Here is a 25,739-nt window from a genome sequence, read left to right as displayed (position 1 = left end):
TGGGGACAAGCGTTTTCAGTGCGGCTGGTCCAAAGTCGCCTTCGTTTTTGTTCGGGTTCGAAACATGCCCCCATGCTCTCACAGCAAGAGAGTAAGAAATATGTACTTATGTATGTATGAACATTGGCACGCGTTTGAATTGATGAACGAATGTTGCTCCCTTATTACTTGCAGCAGCCCGTTGGGCCGTAAGGGTAAACGCTTGGCAAGCACCTGCACTTGCATATGTATGTACACATATATGTATGTACAAACGCATAAATGCTTCTATTCATATACAAAATACGCAAGTATGCGTGAATAGCAAGCCCAAAAACTTTTAAATGCACACATGCCAACGCTTAGGTACCCTTTCAAACAATAAAGAGCTAAAATGCAAGAAGTTCGCATCGACGTGGCAAACCTTTTCATTATTTCATGTTACTCGTCCCTTCAAAAGAGAAGATATTTAAGAAAATTTTAATTTCCGGGCATTTTTGCTTGTGCGGCCACATACACAAACAAACATTTAAACGGTACATAGACAAATTGAAAGAGCACTGAGAGTAAGCCAAACCAACTTCCTGCCGCACTGAAAACGCTTGTCCCCGTCATTAGTGGTTGTCCAGTCTATATGCTATTTGGTTAGTGATGGTATACAGATATTGCTTGCGACATTTTTATCGTACTTTATAACTGGACCCAAGCTCGCACAAAGCCCGCATAAATCCGATTTTGACTGTTTCTTGGCCTAGGGGCAATTGTATTACAATTTTTCAATTTGTTGAGTATGCATGTATTTATTTTATTTGGAAGCTTTTATTTAAATACAGTTTATATGCCTTTACAATCTTCCATTAAAATAACTGTTCAGGCAATTTCGTATTAATTGCGGTGGTTTTGATGTTCCTTTTCGGTTATCTGTTTCTATTCCCTCACGAAGTGTGTAACGCATACAATGAAACTTCACTGACCCCATAACGTACATATGGTAGTATGTATATATTGCTGATCAGCATCAACAACTGAGTCGATGTAGCCACGACCATTTATCAGATTCTATGGAGATTTCTCAGCTTAAAAGCTATCGTTATGAAAGTTTATATCTTAGGTTCGTCTATCTTTACAGCCTGTACATATGTCGTAAACGGCTGAAGCAGACCACTCTATCATATAGCCATGGAAATAATCTGTGAAAATTAAGTTATTGTGTGAACATTGTTTTTTTTTTTTTAGATAAGGTCAAGCCTTACTTAGAATTTAAAAGCTTCATTAAACCAATCTTATCAACTTCGGTCAACTCTTTCGTTTCTCCAAGTTATTTTATTCACACCTGGCATTAACAAGCTTCACTATGCTCCTTATACTACATATATGAGTAAAAATCTTATCAACATCGGACAGCTATAAAAAAACTTTTTGTTTTTCGAGATATTTTAAAAAACTTGGCATTTATAAACTATTTATATAGAATGTTCTCTCGAAAAACAAACTTTTGTATAAAAAATTGTTGAGTTTTTCACCATATCTTAATAAAACTCCGAAATTATCAGTTTCACTATTCTGATATATTTGTTATACCTCAAATATATCTGTAATACATCAGACTATTATATCATATAATTTCAACAGGAACGATCGGGCAGAATTAAACTTTCTAACCCAAAATCTAGGTATTGGTATTTTATCATCGGCGTTCCGAAGTAGCCGATATTTCCTATTTTTTATGTTATTATACAAATAAAATGTATACATTATTTTTTGGATTATGTTTCACACTTAACGGTAACAAATTTTATTAAAAGAAAATATTTATCAATAATATTAATTGTAATTGTAAAATCTACAGAAAATAGGTATTTTTGTATTATTTATATTATGCGCTTATGTATATTTAGATGTGTGTATTCTCTTTTTTGTTGTGATTGTACATATATATATATATATATATTCTATATGCACAAGTTACATTAATCGCTCAGCTAACGCAAAGAAAACTGTGGACAACTTAACGCGATAAGCTTAAAAACTGAAGCCATAGATGAGAGGCCGAGTAACTTTCAGGGTAGACAGTCTCAGTCAAGCAAGGCTATCTCTTACAGCTTTTCACAGTCACCTTTTATTTTTACAAGGCTGCCCGTTTAGGTGCTGACCAATTGAGAGTACCATTGCCGCTTCTGCCACCATCAAGCAATGCCTCAGATTTTGAGCTCTGTAGGCGCTTTTCGCAGTAAAGACTGCCCACAGGTTTAGCTATGGAGGCTGCCAAGCTCTTGGTCACATTGGAGTAAAGTACCGCGGCACCATCAGTCAACGCAGGTGACACAGGCGCATCCGCGCTTATTTGCCGCATTAGCAATGAACCCGGCATCGATCCTTGATCCGCCTTTATTGCTGTCGTTCGATTTCGATTCGTGATAGGAAATTTATTTTTCGTACAACTTAGATCTAGCTCCAGCGTATAGAAACGTCCACGCGTATACTGACGATTTTCGTTTTCAAGATTGCTGCATGCCGTGCTGGATATGGGTGCTGGCACAGTTGACGATGTTGTCGACGACGGCGGTGGTGGCTGTTGACTAATAGTGCCAATGCTGCTGCGATTACTGTGGGCTGCAAGAACGGCAGTAGTTGCGGCCGTTACATTACTGGCCTGGGTGCCGGCACCACTTCCATCACAGACATCTTCGCCAACATCTTCGTCACTATACATAGCATCCTCTGTTGAGTCGGCAATGTGCAGCTCATTGTGTGTGGTCGCCGGCACCGTTCTAGGTTGTGACGCTGAGTAACCTTGCACTGGAGTCTTGTTGGACCCTAGGCGCGGTGATTGATCCATTAGTAGATTTTCCCAACTGGTCTCATAAACGCTTGCTAGTTGGGCCGTTTGCTTAGGCTTCAGCTGTGCCTTGTGGGACAGCAACGTTGAATTTGATGGCGGTGGCGCTGCTGCTGCTGTTGTCGTTGTTGACGTGGATGTTGAAGCTATTGATGTTGCTGAGGTTGTTAACAATAATGTTGAGGCAACGGAAGTATGTGATGATTTCTGTAGATCGTTTGCGGGCTGCTTACGAGCGCTGATAATAAGCTGCGGCTCCACATAGAACGTATCAAAGTTTAGGTCTAGAAAAAGTTCCTGCAGAAAGCGGCGCGCACTCATGCGATAGCTACTGCGCCCCAACGTCTTGCAAGATTCCGAGTATAGGCAAATGTCTTGAAAAGCATGGGGATGCTTCTGTTTCAGCTCTAACAATGCCATTTTCGACTGTTTTGCACTAACCGGATTAGCTAAACGCTGCACATTGTACAGTATAGAAGCGGTTAACTTATCTGGGAGACTCTCTTCACTCAATATGCTCTCAGGCGAGTGGAAGCTCGTATCCGCAAGCTGTATGGAACCACCGCTAGTTTTGCCAGAACTCTTACGGGCCAATGCGGGTCCAGCTTGCATACCAGCGGCAACCAATGTCGCTGATGCGCTGCTATAAAGTTCACAGGGTGCCATTTGGCTGCCAAGGCCATTGGTGCTGTTGGTATCCTGAGCCGACGCTTGCACTTGCGCTTGCAGTCGTTGCTGACGACGTGAGCGTGTACAATAAAGGCACTGGCTGCGTGCATGTTTGGCACCAAATTGCCATTTGGACGGCCGTCGACTGGCCGATGACGAGACATCAGAAAGCGAGGATATTACCGAGGACTCGTCGCCGCCCTCGTTGTTGATGGAATCGTTAAGAAACGTTAAGAACTGCGGTCGCCCGCTCAATAAATTAAGGCCCATTAAATCCTGATCAATAATATCACATGAGACATAAGTACGACTTAAATTCCGCGAGGGAAACAAATCGAGTGCATTTTTAGGCAAGCAGATACCTGTATAGCACGGACCTTGTAGATCATTTGGCGGCAGAAACTTGGGCGTATTTAGTGAGGGTAATGGCACCTGCAGCTCTTCCGATGAGAGACGTCTGAAAAATGTTAAAAAGTTACAACATTAAAAAATATATTATAATTAAAGCAGTACATTACTCTGTCATGGGCCTTCTTACGAACCACAAACTAGTAAAACACGGGATTCCCTGTACCCAGCGCCTAGCTGCTATCTGACTCAGCGCAAGTTTATTTGAAAATTTGAATTGTTAAAAGTATTAATATGAAATATAAAATTGCATAAATATTGAAGACTAGCGAGGGCTAACCAGCTTACCAAATCCGATATTTCTACAACATTTGAAAATGAGTTGCTTAAAAAGCACATTAAATGTTACAGCATCCGTATATACGGCTTATAGCCGGGATGACCTTCGCATAAACAAAAAACGTGTACACCGTGGCGTATTTCACGTTTATGCAAATGAATGGGAAGCTTTATTGGATGTATAGCTTCTTCTGCATACTACTTTGCTTATTACCGTTTCTTTAATATCATGGAAGACACATGGCATAATATATATAGCAGCAATGGTGACTGAAACCTGCGTGAAACTGAGTTTTTATGATAGTAAGTAACTTTACTATGAAGTAGTGACTTACAATGAGTTAAACATAGTGAAGCCAGTGAAAATATTTTTTGGCAACCAAATACAGCATCTCTCCTACTTTGCCCACACGAAACGAAACATCTCCGATTCCAAATGCCAGTTATTGCTTGTTCGTCCCTTTCCATGGACAAATTTTAAAAATGTTAACTATAACGACATATCGAAGAAATCGACGTTTTTGCTGGACATATCGCAAAACATGGATGTCACATGACGATATATTCCATAGCAAAAAATAAGTAAAAGTGCTCTAGTCGGGAGTGCCCTCCGGCTAGCAAATATTCGGAACCTTCTTCTTCCAAAAACAGATGCAGCTTGCGCTACGCGTTCGCTGCTCTAGTTTTAGCGAAGATTTATACTTGCTCAGTGTATACCTTACGTTCTTCATGTCAAACTTGGTGACACTATCACTTAATACCTAAGAGAAATCCTTTAAAACCAAATTTTGATATAGGTATCAAACTCGTACAGCATGAGTACTAGGAGGACCTACGTTCAAAATTTCAAATGTCTAGCTCTTGTGGGTTCTGAGAACAACACGTTCATATAAAAGGTCACAGATGCTTCCTTTTGTACCCCGAGGAGTGCCCGTCTAGGGAATTCCCTGAACCCAATTCCCCGCACGCCGTTGACAGCACCGCTTAAGCTGCGGCTGCACTGCCTCTTGCCTTGGCACAATTTTACGCAAAGGGGACTACCGCGTCTCCTCAACCCGCTCACGTTCTAGGAGAGCAATCTGTGCGATTGCTACATACCTTGTGTGACAGAGCAAGATCGTCGTTCTATAATTTGTTTCGTTCGCACTACAGGACATTCGCCGTGTTCACCAGGAAAATAAAAGATTATATACGTATAATACACCCTGGGGGACAGTAGAGTAGCATTCTACTCCTATAATCTAAGCTCATTTATTCTAAATGAAGAAATTTGTAACTTGACATGGTATAAGTCACGTTCTTCAGAAAGTAAAGGTATATCATATAATTATCATAAATATATCTTTGAGATAGAGAGAGAGAGAGAAAAAAAGCGAGCGAGAAAAGGAGAGACAGAGACAGAGGGGCATAGAAACAAGCAGATAGACAGACCGACCAGTTCACATCGTTCGCTGTTCACCGATTATATATATTTTTAAACAAATACAATAACATTTAGTATTTAGTCTGCACTTACGTGAACACATTAAGCATTGTCTGTCGATCCAAACTGCGCACTTTAATCCGGCGGTTGGATTCGCCCCAGGAGTATTTTCGTGGTTGGACCTCACCACGATCAACAATGTCGATAAAGTCGTATAGTTCCGCAGCCGACTCTGAGAATACCGGACGACTCCGAGCACGTAAAGAGCGCAGCTTTGCGTAGCCCTCCATGGCCAGCGGACTAAGCGCGGGCGGTAGAAAACTGGTACCCAACAATGATGTGCGACGCAACAATTTTGCGGCTTGCAGTGTCGGTAGCTCCAGCAGATTGGACATACTTGGTATGGGACTCAATGGAAATTGCTGAAAGTCACCCACGTTGATAGCACCTGCAGCAGCGGATGCAACAGCTGTTCTTCCAGTTACCGACTCACAACTGCTAACGCCCGAGGTATTAGAGTCCGTGCAAGAATTGTAGCGAATTCGATGCTGATAATGCATTGGACAGAAACCAACACCTGGCGCACTAGTTCCGCCAGCTAGTAGGCTAAATACATCCGTTGTCTTGGATTCGGACAGAGAGCGCTGATGTTTACCCTGACGCACATTGCTTCCTTCTGGAAGCGTTTTTGATTTGGCTGCTACTCCGCCAATGGGAAGCGGCCGACTGAACTGAAGCTACCATATGAATGAAAGTTAACTCTTAGATTTTTGTAGTTGGTGAGTTATTATTAAGACGACATACCTCTTCGACAGTGGTCCGGGCGCTGTCCGTGGTCGTCGTTGTGGTGGTGTTTACATCCTGAAGATTCCAACAACTCCCTGTATCATAGGAAGCATCGATTTGATCCTCAATTCCCGTGTAGTTATACGGCGGCATATCCTCATAGTGATGACGCACCGGAGTATATTGATTTGAAATCCAATCCTCTGGCTGATGAACGGGCCACATTGTGTTCCGATCATGACGCACGCTGAGCCAATCTATAAACATAACATATCCATCAATATTTGCCATCTTTTGCTATTTCCTGCTTGCGTTATAACAGAGACTGTCAGTCTGTCTCTCTCACTTGCTTTCTCTCTTGCACTTTATAGTATATTCAAATTTCTATAGCCACATATATAGTCATAATATCTTCAACTACACCCAGATCAGCTTCCACCTAAATGTGATACGACATACATCTGTATGTATTGCAGTAAAATTGTACAAAGTTTATGTATATACACTTAAAACTTACTTAGCTTGAAAAGCAAGTTGGCACCTGCCTGAGTTCCTGCTATTAGACCCAAGGCACTAAAGCATGTCGCCCGCACCGAGTACACTTCGCACTTGGTCACCAACAGTATAAGCTTTTCATAGAGCCTGCAAATTGTATAGTTATAATGTTATTACTGTCCAACGTTGTAAATGTATATTGGCTCACCTGGCGCCCAGCTCTACAAAGTATTCAATGCCATTGGAGTGCGTTGAGGTATGACTTAGAGCCCAAATAGCCGCTTTTAGCTCAAGGCATTCGGCATCGTCGTTGCACTTACCGCGCGTAAACACCTCGATTAGCTGGGGGAGATCGGCATGTTTTCGAAGAGCTGTCATGCCCTGAGTGGTCTGCGCCATTTGGCCATAGAGATGCGGCGCTATATTGGGCGGAACTAACTGTGCTCGTTGATTGCAATTGCGCCTGGAGTAGTAGCCATCCTCGTTGCGCACGTGTAGCGTTAGACTGGAGTGTGTCTCCGCCTCGACGAGCAGCACATAGCGCTTGTTGTACCCATTGCGCCAATACTTGATCTCATCCTCGATGTGAGCTTTGCTGCTGTTCAGACCGCGCGATAGAGAGTAAAAACGTGACATAAGCAGACGCCCGACATCGCCCAATTGCTTAAGATTTGGCCACAGACTAACGATCTCTTCCAGATAGTATTTGTCATGGCATGCCTCCTCTAGCACATCCATAGCGGCTAGTACAACACTGCGGTCCGAATCCTTGGTTTGCTGTATAATTAGTGGTAGGCCCCAAATTTCAAAGTTGGGCAAACGTGCACGAAGCAGTACGGCCAGAAATTGGGTGGCATATAGTCGACCACTACGTGTCTTGGCGAGCGTAAGGGCTTTTTCTAGCACTTGTCGCGGCAAATTTTCATGACTGTAGTTTAAACCAGAGACAATCAGTTTTACATAGCAAACATGATCAGTATGACGCACCAACGTAATCAGACTAGAGAGAATAGAATGAATAAAGTTAACTTGGGAACTGGGACAATCTCACTCACTATTCGAATACGGTTGTGTTCTTAAGCACTTCAATACCCTTGTTGTTGCGACACATCCGTCCAATATACAGAAATATTGCTGGCACATTGTGTTGTTCATATGCTGCGGACTAAACAGGCAATCATGGGCACGACTTGATGTGGTCACTGCCAGCAGATGTTGGCTTATGTCCGAGAAATAGTCAGTTATGTAGCGCATGCATTCCAGCTTCAGAGAAAAAAAACATACATGCATAAGAAAAAGTTAAGACTGTATCAAAACAATATTACCTCGTTGCTGCTTAGCAACACATCAATAAGATCGAGGCCAGCGCTTACATAAGCTGGCATTGTGTGGCCCGGAACAAGATCTCGATGTGAGAAACGGTAGTTACTTGGTTTAAAGAAGTCCACCAAACGTTTAAGGAATTTATTAAGGAATTTTCCCGGCGTGTAGTCAAGCTTGCGTATTAAATTTGACTGAGACAAAGACATAAAGGAAGGTTAGAAAAATATGACTATGTCAATTTTTCAATGCTTACTCTCAGTATTGTGATGATCACCTCCCAGTCCCAGGCATTTGCATCGGCTTGGGTTAACACATGTGATTCGTGCAGCAGTCGATTGAAGGCACGAAAATTATCGAGGTTAAATACCTGCGGTAGAAACTTACGTTTCAGTCTAAAGCTGGAACGCAGAGAATTTGATGCCTGTGAATTAGACTCATCACTGGAGGAAACAGAATCCAATCGCTGTCTATCCAGAGTTCCTGTGCCTCTATAAGAAGCTGAAAAGGACGACGAGGACGCGACGGCTACTGCAGCGGCCGCTGCTCCTGCCGTATCCTGCAGCTGCAAAGCACTAGTTTGTTCCTGTGCATTGATGTTACGCCGAAAGAGGCGTGTTTGTAAAAGCGCACCACCTTGTACAATGCTATCAAGAAATAAACTACACGATGCCGGCCTCTGGCGCAACATCTTCTGATAGTTTTGCAGAGCTGCCACGGCTGCATTGGCTTGTTGATTGCCTTGCGTGGCATGTCCAACGAGCGTGGGTAACGCTGGACTAGTGCTAAAAATATCCGCTGGCAAATGTGTATGCATTAGTTGCACTATTTTACCAATTAAAACTGTGGCGCGCACCGACACAAACTGATCACTGGCAACGGCTACCTCGACCAGAGCATTGAGCAGTCCTGTTTCAAGAAAGCAGTAAAGAAGCAGCGCTAAGTGCTGTTCCACCACATTGGGAGCACGTGCTGCCAAACTTGGTAATATAGAACGTCCCTCAGCGGAGACAAACCCATTGCTTAGCAGCCAAGAGTCTTGGAAATCTGACGGATCAACCGTTTGCAACGCCACATCATAATCATCCGTCCAGCCAGGTTGTGGCACCGATAAAAGCTCGTAAAGCAAGTCCAATATTGCTTTCTGCCGGTATCAAAATGGAGGCAGAAAGACGCACAAAAAAGAGTAGAGCGGGAATGACAATTAGTTAGTTATTATATAAATACACATAAAAAACGAAATTTTATATTTTGTTTACAAACTAAAATTGTTATTGTACTGTTTTGCGAACAGGAAAATGGGGGCTTCTCTAAAGTTACAATATATACACGATAGGGTGAGTTTATATAGTCATGTCGGTCTGTCTAGACCCTCAGTTATAAACAAAATTCGAAAAAGTTACAATTTAGCAAACAATTGAAATATTGTATAGTTAGTGAAGTGAAGTTTATGAGCAACGTTAATAATATTTTTATTTGATGGTTTTATATTAATTTTAAAGAACATTTTATAGTCGAAATTAACTTAACTGTACGACAGAAAAAAATGTAGTTCCTTTTCTTCGAATCTGTATCGTTAATAAATAATTATTCTGTCTTCTCGTAGGCTTGAACCTCAAACATTTAAAAATTTCTATGATAGCATTGAAAGTTGACATAACAACCAGTCAGGACATTATTTCCCTGGTCACAAAGTTTTGTCGAAGACCAAATAAGCAAAAGATTCAATACACTTAGACTGCCAAGATGGGTGTACATGCAATTTCTCTACTTACTCTGACTTCAATTTGATTTAAATATAAAGCGTCAACTATTGCTTTTAATCCCGAAGGTTTGCTTGGATCACAGAACTCGAGCGTGCCTGTCCAACTGCGTAGAACGGAAAGTAAAGCTAGGCGGCAACTGGTATAACGCAGCTCCCGTGCGTCCCTGCAGTGGGTGAATCAATAAATAAGAGAAGATAACAAAAGGCAATAACTTCGCAAATTACTTGTTTTTATCCATAATGCCTAGTCCATAGGTGAAATCACAATAAGGGGCCGCTAGGCAGTCAAGTCGAACCCCACAAATATTTCGCGTCTGCGGCCACTCGAGAAGATAGAGCAGCACACCACAGAGACTTTCGGCGATGCGTGGATTGTGGCACTCAAGCACATTTCGCGTAATGGATGAAACGCCACCGCACACAATTAGCAGCGCCGGATTGAGCACTGCAAACTCAGCAAGCGTCGCAAGGCAGGCACGAAGAAGATTGTCGCTCTCCTCAATGCCGCTATCGGCCAGCGACACTAGACATCTGACGACTACTGGACTTATGTCTTCAGGCGCTATGGCCAGCATTTTACGTACCAACTTAAGCGCCTGCACGCGTTCATCGTCGTTCTTTAGCATCAAATCAATGGACCGACATAAAAGGTGCTGAAGCTGCAGCGCATTGAACGCTCTGATATCCTTTGGCGTGCTCAGCGTATAGCGGATAGTGCGGAGCGCAGCCGCACGTACCTGCGTAAATGTGTGTACCAGTGAGGCACTTAGACTGCAGATAAAAATATTAGTAGTATGAAATAACTCTTACGATTCCTTGCTGCATGCGTAATTTACCAGTAAAGGAGTTCCTCTGTGCTGAAGCGTAGATTGTTGTGCGGCGAGCCCGTGGTGGCCGCTAGGCAGAGCGAGGCCAGAGCATTGAGCAGAAACAAACGCTTCGTATCCCGCGTCTCCTCCACACAAAGCATGGCATAGATGTCATAGGCATTTTCAGCCGCCGATTTCTTTGGATCCAATCTATAAAAATCCTCCGGATCTTGGGAAACTAAAAACGCATTAAATCAACATACGTAATTAAAAAATATTGTGGGGAGAGGCAGAGCAGGAAGGATCTGACAAAAGGTGATATGTGCTAGGGGCGAACGCTCTAAAAAAGCTTTGAGCGCTTACTATTGAGCAGACTTAATGAACTCAAAGAAGTCAACTGCATGGTCCCCGATAATACAATTGGTTTTCAAGTTTTACCAGATTTCTGAGCTAAAAAAATTTGCCTTCTCTTCAAACTTAAGTCTCATCTCCCAGCGCCATTCTTCAACATTCTTCTTGGCAGCATGTACCTTTAGCGTCGCCGTCATGGATGAAAACTTTACAGTAAAGAGCATGAAAGCTTGCGATCCGCAAGACAGTGTGCTCGGTCCGGTGCTGTACACGCTATTCACGGCTGACATCCCATTCCTTGGATGGAACAACACCACTGACCCTGAGCGACTTCTGCTGCAGGTCAGAAGCTGGACAACGGACTGGAATATCCCAATCAATTGTGCCAAGTCTGCGTGTGTCACGTTCACGCTGCACCCCGAATGCTGCGTGGAACTGCACTTCAATTGAGGGATGATTGCACATACTAGAGTTATCTATTAGTTGGTCGTTTAGGTGGATCGCAAGATCACAGCCAGCAGAGCTAAATGCTTGTATATGCTCAAAAACTTGCTGCTTATCTGTACTAAGGCGCTACTCGTTAAGAGGATGCTCACGCCCATTTGAATCTACGCCGTCCAACTTTGGGACACGGCATCACCACACCAACTTAATCGGCTAAGGCTAATTCAAGGCAACAGGCAAGCGTAGATGACTCGCAACTGACGCTATGAACGTGATCTTCGCCTCACAACGGTTGGAGATCAAATTAACTGTGTTTGCAGCAGCCGACAAGCTGCTGGAGCATCCCAATACCGTCGCCAGCGTTCTGGCTGACACCATCTCTGAGAGGCGCTATACGGAACTATACGCATTCAACACAGGGGATACCCTGAACCCTCTTATTCTTATATACACCAAATGCAGCTCGCGCTCCGCGATCGTTTGCTTTAGTAGTAATAAAGATAAATTTAAAAAAAAACTCGCAACTGACCGCATTAATTGCTGCCGCCTCTACTCAACAGCCACACCAGTCAAAAAAAAAAAATTTCTTCGTTAGGTTTCGAACTCGCAGCAGAACGCACTACCTGCCGCCTGCACACCAATTATTGAGTCTTAATGAGAAAAAATAAACAAATTATAATAGCAGCACAGAAAACAATACAATATACAGAAATTCTTGGAATTTGCGCTTGCTGCTGCACGTGTTTGTAGACCAAAACACATTTTCTTTCGTGTTTCTTAACCGATCTTAATGAAATTTTCAGTAGTATATCTCATTGTACTAATAAATATTCGTGTTTTCTCAAAATGACAATTGCATTTATATTGTGGCTTAATTAGATAGGTAATACAAGTTGGCTTACTAACATGATTTATAGCTTTGTGGTGGTAGCGGGGAGGTGGCGATAGCTATAAAATGAAAGATACTTGATATATATACATACATATACTATTCTAGAAGCTACATACAAGACAAGTTTGGTGACTCTAGCTCTTATTATTTGCCGAAATTCTTAAAAAAACAGGATTTCGATATCGATTTTTATCGATTACTTGGAAACGGGGCAAGTTATCGAATATCGGAAACAAACTCGATCTGCGCGGGGACTAGGAGGACCTACAGCTAAAATATCACGTCTTTAGCTCTTATAGGTTCTGAGATCCTTGCGTTCATACATACGGACAAACAGACAGACAGACGGACATGGCTATATCGACTCGGCTATTGAGGCTGATCAAGAATATATATACTTTATGGGGTCGGAGATGCTTCCTTCTGCCTGTTACATACATTTGCACAAATACATTATACCCTGTTTACCTGGGTTCAGGGTATAAAAATCAACAATTGGTGCTGCAATCGAACCGGCGACTTCCTACTCATTAGTCCGACGCCCAGAAACCTAAGCCACACAAACTAATAACGTCACGTTTGCAACGCAGCAAGTGTGTGGCTGCGTTGTTTTTGATGCTTTTCATAAAAACTTTGACACCCACTTTCTTACGGCTCGGGATGTCCATTCAGTCAATCGGGACAAACTTTTATATATATACCGTTAATTAATGAAATATCTTTATTGACATCGCACTGCGCGGGAAATACGTTCAAAATTTCAATTCATTAGACAGACGGACAAAACCAAATCGACTTTGCAGCTAATACTGAGCAAGAATATACATATATACTTTATGAGACCAGAGATGCTTCCTTTAGCCTGTTACACACATTTGCACAAGACCATTATAATTTTGAATAATTTGATAGTTAATGCGTTACGGATTTCAACACAGACAAAAAAAACTTACAGTTACGAATTCAAAATCATCATTAATAATCAGAGGTCAGTATCCATTTTTCTTAATTCTGCGGGCACCTCAAAACGACTTAAAAAAATTCACTTAAAAAGGTCATGGGTTAAGCAGGCCACCCATACGCGATCATCTGATATTCTCTCAATTTTACTCATAAAGGCATGGAATGTTCAGGATAGTGGCGTTGTAAGGGTTGTATTACTCCGAAATATAATCTTGCATGCCCATCGCCCATTCTGTTAATATGCATGAATTTTTTTGAAGAACGCTGAACCGTTTGAATGTTTCAAACATAAAAAGCAACCGTGATAGGTCTGCTTCTATATGAAAGTTATAGCCATGTTATCGGGATTGTAATGTTGTTATAGAAAGTATTGCTGCTTTCTATGCCTCTGGGAAAGTCGAGCTCGCTTTGCGTGTTCTCAAGGATGGACTGGTCAAAACAAGAAGTACATACTTCATAATGTTTAAAATGCGCTTTTAGTAAACGTAGATTACATAATATGAATACAACTGTGTTAAATAGAAAAGCGCCTTCAATGGCGCATTGTTTGGAAAGCTATTAGGATATGAGCAATTTTAATCTATTTTAACAGCAGATGATAAAGCAGTCTGGAAATAATTCCGACAGTTTTCTGGATATTTTTTGGGAAACAAAAGTTCGAAAATTATTGGAATCGTCCTAATCATGATTAAAATAAAATTAAGAAAAAATTAGTCTTTACTTAGACTTTTGTGTCGACCAACTTAGATGAGCTTAGATATGAACGCGGAGAATGATTTAACAAACAACTAAAATCTATGGAGGAACGTTACAAGAATTTGTGGAATCAGATGGGTGAAAGACAGGATACCTGAACCATTTGTAAAATACCGACTATGGTATCAAAACTGAAAATTTAAACATGTATCTTAAGACACAAATAGTATTTCTTATTTTCAATAATCATAAACCGTTGACACATATCATTTCTAATTATTTTATGACCGTATATCAATATCTATAGATTGGAAGGCAAGGTCTCGGTCAAACTACTGAAAAACGAATCTACTATAAGTATTACATCGAATAAATTGATGAAAGTAAACTAATTTCTCACTTAAACGATTTAAAAGACATCGATGTTATTGAATTTACCGGCAAACGAAGCCTGCACCTTAAGACCTGTCCATTCAAATCAAGGCTGTTATCAGTAAATATCTGTACTGATATGGATTTTTGACTGTTTGCACAAACGCATATAAGGCCAATGTTAATGTTTATGCATTAAAATGTACTTAAGTATGTCGTACAAACAATTGTAAATTTCACTCAACAAACGGCTATCAAAGTGAAATTGCTCCACGAGCGAAACTAAACAGCGCTGTTGCTGTCAAGTTGGGCTGCCGGCGCACGTGAAATTATTAAGTGTCTTAGCAGTTGTTTGTCTCGTTGCAACCAAGCAACCCAACTGTACTTAGAAAATAAATTAACAACAAATGTGAATTGTTGCTGTTGGTTTTATATTGTTGTTAGCTTGCTGCGTCATCGTTGGGGCGCTCTATGTTAGCGACGTGACGTCTATTAATAGACAACAAACATGAAGTAAAAATTTGGTCAAACAAAACATAGACAAGCACATATGTATGTACATATAAAAATATATCAACCCATTTCTGACAGCTACACCACCCGGAGGTGACGATTATTTTAAAGAATATTGCCAGGTGGATGCTGCAACATTGGTTCGGTTATGCGCAATCGACTTTGCCTGCCTTTTAAACTACATACATATATATGTGTTTATTGGGTAAGCCCGCAGTAGCTGTTGACTTTCTTTCCGCTTACTGCTATTTAGCATGTTACAGCCTTGCAACAGCTAGTAATAATAATATCAGATCTATTTAGTATGTATTATGCACCTAAGTTTACATACGTAGTAGCGATGCTACTTGAGGCATATTCTAATTAACATTTATCATAGTTACACATAATATACCTTTAATGCGTAATTGTAGTTTGCTTCTTTTTTTGCCGAAACGCCAACTGGAATGTAGAGAGGCCATATCTCAGGGCAACGGCGAAGATGGCGGCGGTTGCAGCGCCCATTCACCAATACCAAACCAAATAAAAAAGAGCACACGAATAAATGAAAATATATTTCTATGAATGTTACTTAGGGTGCCTCTGTTTACTTTCTACATTTTATAGCACTCTTGCTTGCACTGTTGTTGATATTGATAGCGATGTTAACCTACAGCTGGTCAAAACTCTCATTTTTAGGCGTTTAGAATCATTTTTAAATATATATATGTGGTATTCACTTTTTTTATTTTATATGCACTACGGTTTTTATTTATATCAATACTTTATTTGCACAGAACCAAAAGCAAAATTGATTAGCGGATACTTTTCTTTTCTTTTTTGATAAAAAGAGCAGAACTACGTGCAATCGATATCTGACAGGGCTACGAATAGGTAGCCCAAATGTATTTATGCAGCCCTTCGTGACTAACAAATTTAAGTAATTGGCAGCACTTATCATATTATCGGTCAAGCAATAGTCAACAAATTCAAAGCTAAAACTGAATGCTATTAAAAACCAGTTTCTGAAAAATAGTAAAATGTTTCAATATTAAACTAAGTTGCACAAATATTAAGTATAATTCAGGAAAAAACCCGATAAAATCCGTTAAATATTTAATGGTTTTAGAACAAAATATCGATAGACATATTGCTATGAATATAATTCTCACATTTAAATCATCTGTTCATGATTTAGATCATGTACATTAAACATGTTATACTTATCTTTATTATTAAAATTTTAAATTTTGTTTATACTGTTCAATAATGTTGCTGATGTTATTTTTATCACTCAAGAACATTAGCCTTGAATACGTACTTAACATCAATACTAACCAACGGAAAGATTTGTAACTTAAATTATATGTTTTAAGAATCGATGTAGATAAAATATTAAAATTATTATATTTAGGTTCGTTTTTGACTGAGTAGTTGTCTCTATAACTTTTAATTTCCCTTCTTTTTCCGGGCATTCTGCACATCTAGTATGGAGCAGCTGTGAACAACTTATCGCCGAAACCATAATTGGTTTCAGGAACACCACCACTGCACTATGTCACAGAAAGTAAATTTTTTTGTATGCCGGCTGGCAAGCAAATATCGATGATGCTTTGCATTGTAATAAAACAATAAACGAATTAGGCCGATAGTTAAATAAATATACACGATACTATCGAAAAGCCTATTCAATTCGATAGCCTATTGTTTACAAATTTATATATCGATAAGAATCTACCTAATGAGACTATTTAAATTTTAAAAGCGACGCTAAAATCCAAGCAATATTTGTATTTGATTTAATTGATGGATTCACAGAAAATACATTCTGTGCTTATAGCGGTGCGTGAAGCGCCGTTTCGGACCACACTGATTAGCAACAAAAGCCCCAATGAAAAAAGTATAATCCAGTATCCGGAGAATTGTCCAAAAGTAAATACGATCACAATGTAACTGTACACCACAAACATATTAAATTTAATCCTGTGATGGCGAACATGCTTCTGTTTACAGGCCCTTTCTGTCGATGGTAATGTTTTTAGCTTTGATTATGTATTCGACTCCACTGTGACACAGTCTGAGCTATATGATACGCTTATTCATCCGCTGGTCCTAAAGGTATTATCTGGTTATGATTGCACAGCATTGGCCTATGGTCAGACCGGCACTGGGAAAAGCTATTCTATGGGGATGAGCGCAGAGGTGAGTTTGAATTAGCGGCGTAAACTTTGACATTAAGCGTTGAAGAGCTCTTTTTGAATGCAGAAACTGACAGAGGAACATATGGGTGTAGTACCACGGTGCTTGCAAGACATACTGGACCATACATTCCTTGTAGATCAAAAAGAGAAAAATCCTTTGCCGAAGCTTGTTTACGCTTCCTACATAGAAGTATATAATGAAAGAGCATACGATCTTCTTGCGCTCGACACGGAAAAGCCTTTGGCATCGCGTGGTCAGCGGTTCACGGGTGGCACATGTAAGCCATTGAGAAACCAACAGGACCTGCTACATATACTGATGTTGGGTACTAAGAATCGGCATGTGCGTCCCACCAACATGAACAAAAATAGTTCTCGCTCCCATGCCATTGTCACCATCCATATTCGACAAGGCCAAAGCCATGCGCGCCTGAACATCGTCGATTTAGCTGGTTCCGAGGGTGTGCGTCGCACTGGTAACGAGGGCATGGCACGTGCTGAGGGAGTCTATATAAATATGGGACTCTTGGGTATAAATAAAGTGCTGCTCTCCATGTCTGCTGGGCACACATTGATACCCTATCGAGACTCTATCCTAACAACTGTGTTACAAGGTATGTACATGTGTCTTTTTGACTTCTGGTTTCCGACTAACTCTTTTTTACGCCCTGAATTCTTTGAAAACGGGAAAAAGTGGAAATTTACAAATAATTTACTTTTTGCATAACCTCCCCCAAAAAATAATAAATAAATTATTAGATAGAAACTTGCGAATTGCGATATTTATGCCCTGAAAACTTCATAAGGATTGAAATATACACATCGAATTTCATTGCGAACGCCTTTCCACATAGTGATGCTAAGGGAAAAATTAACACGTGAGTGTATGTAAAAACGAAAGCTAGATTGTTTGTAAAACTAACTCAGCGGGGTTCAGGGTATCTCCTAGTCGGGCAGCCCCAAGTAGAGCACCCTTACTTGTTGTGTGTTGGGTGGTTTAAACACGATAATTTAAATATAATACATTTGGCAAGTAGGTAGGTAGGTTTTTTCTGTATTTGTATAAATTTTGGACGCAGCTTAGTGATCCGCACTGTCTCCTTCCTAATTGGAAAGCGAAAAATTCGAATTTTATACAAATTATTTGCATTTGGCCACTACCAGAGCTGTATTCCAACTAACTTTACACTTAATAAAATTAAACACCGGAGAGGTTGACCAATGCTTTTATCGCTGAAATCTGAGCGAACCAAAAGCAAAATTATAAGACCATTCTAAGCTAATTTATGAGCTGATATCATATATACGGACGCAGCATATTAAACATCAACTCTTACAGTGTTGCTCTGCTGCAGAGTGACCAGATAATCCCTGGAAAGGAACAGCCAAAACTGCTTCAAGTACGCCCAGGTTGCTGTTGGCTTCATTTAGGTGGCTTGGCGTTGAGAGTTGAGTGGAGCTTCGACTTGCACCTGGTGCGTACTTAATTCGTACCAGACGATACTTTCTGGCTTGTACGGCTGAATCCGACAGCCCTTCGAAATGAGCCAACGTCGGTGGGGTGAATATCCAGTCGACACCTCGCTCCGCTGCGTATGCCTGGACCGGATGCTTCTCGACGTACACCAAATGAAGATCCTTCAGGTCGTTCACCGCTTCTACGAAATTGATGATGTTTCAGACCGTCACACAAATAAACAACCATCTATTGAAAAACAGACATAGATGGTGACTAATGTTTTGAAAGGAGTTGTCCCTCTATTCTTAATGTTCATATCCAGGCAGCCACAAACTAAGAAGGGACGAGCTTCACGCAGTGAATCAGCTGTAAACACATCTTTCATCACCACAAAAAATGTTTAACTAATTTTTTTTTTCTTTTCTATTTTTATTTACGATCTATCTCTTCGATAATAAGTAAATTATGTGGTGTAGATATTTGCATGTGGTTTTTGTGTGTATTGGCACTGGTATTTTAGACGGTCTCACCACTCTTTAGGTGGCCTAAAAGGCAGGTCGAGTGGGTGGTGTCTTTTAAGGCGTCGGGGGTGTAGGTTGTTATCGAGAAGGTTTTTTGCAAGGTGGTTGCAGTGGTTGTCCAGTCGGTCTGCGTGCTTCAGGTTTATTCGTTTCACTTCTTCGGTGACGGATGGGATTTTGAGGTCATTGTGTATTACACTGTTTTTGACGTAATAGGGGGCCTTAACCATCCTGCGTAGTTTTATTTTAAAATCTTTGCAGGATTTCAATGTTGGAATTTCAGGCCGTGCCCCACATCTGAATGTCCAGATTGGCTTCAGAATGACCTTGTATAAAAGATTTATAATTTTTACGAATGGTTGCATCTTTGAAGATTAGGTGCTAATTAGACCATTTCGAGTCCAAGCTTAATTTAAAAACTCCAATTTTAAAAACGCGAGTTGCAGCACCTTTGTTGAGACTACGTCTTTTCGCTTGAAGAAAATGGTTGATGTATACTATAATACGCTAAGATTTCACAGGATTTCCCCATATCGACTGAATGACTGCCACTGTTTTTTTCGCCACTGTGTTTTCGGACAAATGTATTTCCAGCGATATTTCAAAGTGATTAAGTCGTGGCCATTCACTTGAGGCTAGTAAGATTCAGGACCATAAACCAAAAGCGGGTATGGCAGATCATCCGGATTCGCTTCTGATGGCTCATGATGCCAATGAACCTAAGCAGAAAGTTCTTATATTTCTACTATTCTGTTGGCTACGACATCGGTCTCTTTTAAGCCAATAAATGATTACTTGAAAGTCATCATGATCTTCACATCGATTGCCTTTGAAAGATTGGCACACGAGACTTGGCTGTGAATAAATACAAGAGCGATGGGCATGGCTAGAGACAATCGGAAATCCTAAATCTGTACAGTTTTATTCTTCAAAGAGGATTTGAGAGACTGATTAGTGACTGAACAACAACTGCACTTGGAAACTGCCTTCTGATCATACTTAGAGCACCTGTTGACCTGATATTCTTTATTGGGTTCATATTTTCATATAGCTCCTAGTTTGTTCTTCGGCAGCTCTGACCAAGCTGGCAAACTATCATAATCAATCTGTTCTTCAAATCGATTTCGTTAGCTGATCTACATTTAAGATTGCAATATCACCTTGTATATCCATGACCTTTTCAATGTACGCTTCAAGTAACTGCGATTGACATTGTTTTAAAGCGGCAGAGCTACTTTTTCCGCCTGTGAAAATTGAATGTTGAGTAACTTGCATGTTTGTTGAGTGATCTGCTTTTAGTTCTTTCATCTAAATCGGTCAATAACAACCGCAGCTAATTACAAAGGCATTTCCCATATTTTGAGTCTAAGAGAAGTGCCATTTTATGTGTTTTTGCGTATATATATACACGGCTGGTAGAATATTATTAAATTATGAATATAGTTTATGACCAATAAAGTGTGTACCGCACTTTTGGAAATGCAGAAAGGGGCATATCTAACCTCAACAACTAAGAATGCTCTTCAAACTCCCTGGGGAGTGCCCGTTCTAAAAACCTTATAGGGGGTATTATAATTTGGCCATGATATGTGTAGCGCATAGAAGCAGACATCTCCGACGTCATAAAGCATATACTTGGTCAGGGTAAGAAGCCGAGCATTTATAGCTACTTCCCGCTTTAGATCGGTCGAAATTAACTTTATTAAAAGCATTTTAATTGTAAAAAAAAAACTTGATATTGCGTAGTTTTAATAGAAACAAATCCAAGCTTCTGTTGATGCTGTTCAAGAAAATACATACTTATAGAAATACAAACTCCGAAAGTATTATTACCCTCTACGAGGGTATAAAAAGGGCAAGGTAAGATATTGAAAACACAGAAAACAATATAGATCTTTACATCAATAACAATGTTATACACGGTACACTTTTGTTTTTACTTAATTTTCATAAATTCGGGGTCTAGTGTGAAGTGAGCTTCTTCTGCGTATTAATTAAAATAACCTAAGTATCAAATTAGCCTTACTATTTTATGTAATCTGCTAGGTATGAGAGGCAGAAATGTATATAAATAATATACATACATTTGCACAACGATATATAAATTAAATAATTTTTCTTGGTTGAATAGGTTGTTTGATTTATTTTAATTCTAATTCAAGTCTAATCTGGATAGCCTTAAAAATAAAAAGGGCTTTAATAGAAATGCAAATTTATCGACAACATTGGTATTTAGTATTTTTTTAAATTAAGGCGCGCGAATCATATTTTTATTTGCAGACTCTCTCAGTGCAGGTGCTTATTTAACTTTGCTGACTTGCGTAAGTCCACATGCTTCTGATCTGTCTGAAACTATCTCCACGCTGCGCTTTGCTAAGAGTGCCAAACAAGTGAAGCTGTCCCCGCAACTGAGTCATCGGTTGCAGCAGCTGCAGGAGCAATTGGTAAGCAACTGAAACATCTAAATATAGTTATAATCTGCACAATCCAATATGACTTCACGCATTCGTTGCTTGTACAACATCTCATTGCCAATTCCTAAAAATCCAACTCTGTGCAAACTGGTGGTGGCACCGCCTTCTGCCATCTCGCTAATAACTTGAAGATCCGGCGCATCCTCGCCACGCATGGTCACTATTGGTAGCACCATCATGGCTAGCAGCAATCCCACAGCGCCCTTTTCCTTTAGTTGTTGCTTAAAAGCAGTCAGTGGAAATAAAGCTTCTGCCACTTCTCCCAGTCTTCCAAACCAAAGTAAAAAATTTGAGTTTAAGTAAAGTTCAATCGAAATAAAGGGTAGCTCACCTAGTTAGTTGTTGTCGCAACTCCTCATAGTATAACTGAATCATTGGCTGGTAATGCTGCCTGCGAAACTTTCGCGTGGTACAGCTGAATAAGAAGTAGACCAAATCAGTTATCGGGGAGGCATATCGCATTAGCTGCCAGTCAATAAGACAGACCTCTAAAGGCTGTTTCGTGCACGCTTGGCAGCTGTAGAGAAAATTGTTGTTCCAACTGTCGCCGTGGCAAACCACTGCAAATGGTTCACAGTTGGAACCATTAAGTAATTCCAATAACATTTCGAAATAACTACCCCGACCAAAAAAAGTCTGTAGGCGCTTAATATAAATAGCATCTTTTTGCGGGCATAGTGTGCTCAGTGCGCTTTGCTTCAGCTGCTCAAAATAGACACCTAGGACGTGATCTGTGCGTCGCTCCTCAAAAATATCTACCAGTTTCTGAAATGGCAATAGCTTCTGAGGCTGTTGGTGTTTAACAGCCAATGTGACTGCGTGCAGCTTTGCATACGCGCACATGACCAGCGATACGTGAGCTGGTGTAAGGTCCGCGAAGCGATCGTGCATCTGGTAGCCATTACGGCACAAGTCCTCCAGCACAATACACTCGTTGGGCTCATCCTGGCGACTGGCGAAACATCGTGCAAAGTGGCAAAAGCGCTTTAGCTCCGGTACCTGTCGCTCTGCCTGAAAACTGCGGGCCAGCGGCAAGAACTTTTCGTAGGCCATAGCTTCGCGCTCAAAGCATGGCCGAGCAAAAAACTGCTTGCGTCTTAATAAGTTCTGGGGTGGAAGCTTCAAGACTAGGCTTTGCTCTTTTGCCACTTGTATTCGCCACACTATGCCCAAGTAGTTATTGCCCTTGGCACACGCCAACTCCAGTGTATAGTCGCTGCGGCCAAGTAACTCTTCCAGCGTCTTACGAACGCTGGCATTGGGTAGATCCTCCTGTTGCTCCATGATTGTGTACTGTGAGCAGACCTTAACCGGCGATTGCTTTTATAGGCATATATAAGTACTAACCGCAACCGCAAATTCGATCTGAAGCTGATTTTTATATCAAATGTCACTTTTATTGTTTACAGCGTTCAGCCAAAAAGAAGTCCATCAATGCTACGAGACAGAGCTTACGGCGTGTACTGCCAAGCTCAAAAGTCATCAAGCGGCCTTTGACTTTGCCCTCCCATGCAGCCACAAGAAATAGCTTCTGTACGCCAGTCAAAAATACAGAGGCAAAGGAAAATTTACAGCGCCATCACTCTGACATGGGCTTGACACCTAAGGCCAAGGAGAGGTAAATAATGTTGACATTTGTTGTACAAATTGGTTAAAAACTCTATTTTTACAGTGCACGTGCCTTGCTGGAGCTCCCAGTTGATTTGAATCCAGGCCCAATGGAATTATTACCTTTGGTAGAACAGAGTAACAGCAGTCCGGAAGGGGTGAAGAAACCTACGGCGTTTCCAACTATAAGGGACTATATAAAGCTTAAAATGAAGTACGATGCGCTGCAGCAGCAGCAGCAACTTTACCTAAACGAGCAACAGGAGAAACTTCATCTGAATGACCCTGTTATATCCGCTGAGCGGCCTTCGTCATTGTCTCTGCTTAGTTACTGCGAATTTAACTCAGAGCTGTGCTCCATAGCTGAAGAAATCGATGAAATCACTGTTCCGCGCTGTCAATTCTTTAGCAGTAGTCCTGCCAGTTCCAATCCCCGAGACCCTAGTCCAGTAAATGTCAGCGGCATTTCTCCACTGTCATCTTCACCCTCTTTTATAAGCAAAAGCAATATGGAACCAACAGCTGTTAGACGTCGCTCAACACGTTTAATGAGCCGACAAATGAACATAGAAATAATCAAAAACTGTCAGGAGCAACCGCAGCGACGTCGCAGTATACGAATTGCCTTACAAACGGAATTGAAACCATATCCGGCTACTGAACAGCCATCTAAAACGCTCGTTAAATCGCATAATAGAAGTAACACTGCCAACAAACTAGGTGGACTAAACGAGATTATTTCAGGGCAGGTCAGCCATGGCTCCCAGAATACACGCCTGCGCAAGCATCGCGCCAAGCTATTAGAGCTGGTGAACAATGGCAGCATTAAGGATCTGCAGGCATTGCCTTGCATTGGGCCCAAGACAGCTTTTACGTTGATCATGCAACGGTAAATAGTTCAAAGTCATCCGTCCGTCATTCACAATCTAATTACAGTTATTATATTTCTTGCAGCTCGCTATTGGGTAACTTTAGAAACTGGCTGCAAGTGCAGAAACTGCCCATTTGGCAAGGCAGTAGTTGGTCTCGGTTTGCAAAGGCAAATTGCATTGAGATTTGAAAATCACCAAACTTATTTTAATTTCTGTTTAGATACTAAGAGTGTGTTCTGAGTTTATTTTGAGTTTATTCTTAACGCAATAATACTAATTATAATCCATTCTATACAAATGTGATCGTAAAATGTTTGTTTTGTCTGAGTTTTAGGATTTAAAGACGATTTGTCTGGATGCTTGCTGATTCCCTTTATCTTTTATCTTTTAAAGACTACGCCCTAGTTTGCTTCCCATTAAATGGCAGCATAGCATATTTCGTACAGGCACAGATTTTGAGTCACTATCCCTAAAATATTTATTTATTTTTTTCTACAAAAAAAAATTTGTATTCGATACGATAACTTACAAAATGTGTTTCTAGCTTATATAATCACGAGATATTCCTAATAAAAGGGAAAGTTTCGTTAAAAAATGTAAGGTTAAAAGAATATAGTGCAAACTTCAAGGAATAGGAAATGCTTCCAGTTCGTAAAAGGTGGGAAGAAGAAATTTTTAGCGTAGTTGGGTTATGTGATGCTATGGCAGGGTTTTTAAATATTCCATTTACCCTTCATGGGTAAGATCGGCTTCAAATTCGTTTTCAAAGTTATATGTATATATAGAAATTTTCTGAATACGGAAATTCCTTAAAATTTGATTGGTCAATTTGAGGGGTATTTCGCAGTTTTCGGATAATCCACTCCTTGTTGGAAATAGTTGTCAATGTAATACGGGAAATTCCCTCAAGTCATTAATAAATATACCCTGCGCCGCCGTTACAACCATTCGGAATTTCCTTAATCCATACGTAGGCACAAATAAGCACTCACTGTGGGATATGCATTCCTTAATATCTGTGGTGTATATGATCCGTAAAAGCAGGAATTTTCCTAATCCGAGTATTCTATTCGGTAGACCACAAATCAAAATTGTGTGTATCTAGCTCAAATATCCGACAATCAGAATCTGAACCCAACGCCAATTTGCCGTTACAAATATTCTAGTTTCCTTCCAAACATACTAAAGCACGCACGCCGTTTGCGGCTTTATGAAATGTTCATCAAGAATATATATTTTTTATGGATTAGGAGACTGAACGACTAAACCTGTTTCACTCCATTTGCTCTCAGAGTCGGTGACGGACAGCAGTGTTGCCAATTCAACTATTTTCCAGCTAAATTAAGATATTTTCAGAGGTCACTAGCCGGAAACAGCCGAATTTTTAGCGTTAGCTTATCAGAGTTGTGTAAGAACCTAATTTTAGATGCTTTTGGTTATATCACTAACCAAAAAACATATAGATAGGACAACCAGTGAAAACATGTTGGTCACCAAAAATGAGTTTGCATCTGGTCCAACGAGCGAGTAAGATATACATATGACATCTTTTGATCGCTCACACTACAGGAAACTCCTTTGGCTTACTCTCTTCCATATGATTTGTGCGATAGAAACTGCTT

General features: G+C 40.6%; 3 protein-coding genes and 1 long non-coding RNA gene across 4 annotated transcripts; 2 read left to right on the top strand and 2 right to left on the bottom strand.

Moving 5' to 3' along the window:
- Positions 1 to 1,158: 1,158 nt before the first annotated feature.
- Positions 1,159 to 15,804, bottom strand: rictor. The gene is given in 13 exon segments (XM_064699120.1): positions 1,159 to 3,944; positions 5,691 to 6,334; positions 6,402 to 6,640; positions 6,901 to 7,025; positions 7,087 to 7,878; positions 7,934 to 8,003; positions 8,006 to 8,141; positions 8,204 to 8,392; positions 8,455 to 9,342; positions 9,974 to 10,127; positions 10,189 to 10,734; positions 10,800 to 11,010; positions 15,398 to 15,804. Coding segments are annotated over 13 exon segments (5,901 nt in total). The 5' UTR covers positions 15,465 to 15,804; the 3' UTR covers positions 1,159 to 2,104.
- LOC135440118 (uncharacterized) lies at positions 13,854 to 14,904 on the top strand. The gene is made up of 2 exons (XR_010438254.1): positions 13,854 to 14,256; positions 14,426 to 14,904. It is a non-coding gene; the product is annotated as an uncharacterized LOC135440118 (long non-coding RNA).
- A 900-nt stretch (positions 15,805 to 16,704) lies between the features above and the next one.
- Positions 16,705 to 24,420, top strand: nod (no distributive disjunction). Its single transcript, XM_064699151.1, has 7 exons — positions 16,705 to 16,914; positions 16,996 to 17,184; positions 17,248 to 17,797; positions 21,444 to 21,607; positions 23,047 to 23,255; positions 23,310 to 24,134; positions 24,200 to 24,420. Exons 1-7 carry the CDS (start codon positions 16,789 to 16,791, stop codon positions 24,303 to 24,305), a joined length of 2,169 nt encoding a protein of 722 aa, XP_064555221.1. The 5' UTR covers positions 16,705 to 16,788; the 3' UTR covers positions 24,306 to 24,420.
- pkm (Pinkman) lies at positions 21,337 to 22,947 on the bottom strand. Its single transcript, XM_064699152.1, has 2 exons — positions 21,969 to 22,947; positions 21,337 to 21,904 (listed from the first exon to the last, which is right to left on the bottom strand). Exons 1-2 carry the CDS (start codon positions 22,919 to 22,921, stop codon positions 21,625 to 21,627), a joined length of 1,233 nt encoding a protein of 410 aa, XP_064555222.1. The 5' UTR covers positions 22,922 to 22,947; the 3' UTR covers positions 21,337 to 21,624.
- Positions 24,421 to 25,739: the final 1,319 nt, after the last annotated feature.

The sequence above is a fragment of the Drosophila montana genome, unplaced genomic scaffold (assembly GCF_035044405.1).
Source record: "Drosophila montana isolate Dmon_TW-CO22-7 unplaced genomic scaffold, ASM3504440v1 contig_855_1, whole genome shotgun sequence".
Classification (NCBI taxonomy): domain Eukaryota; kingdom Metazoa; phylum Arthropoda; class Insecta; order Diptera; family Drosophilidae; genus Drosophila; species Drosophila montana.
This window is presented reverse-complemented; position numbering and strand designations above follow the sequence as displayed.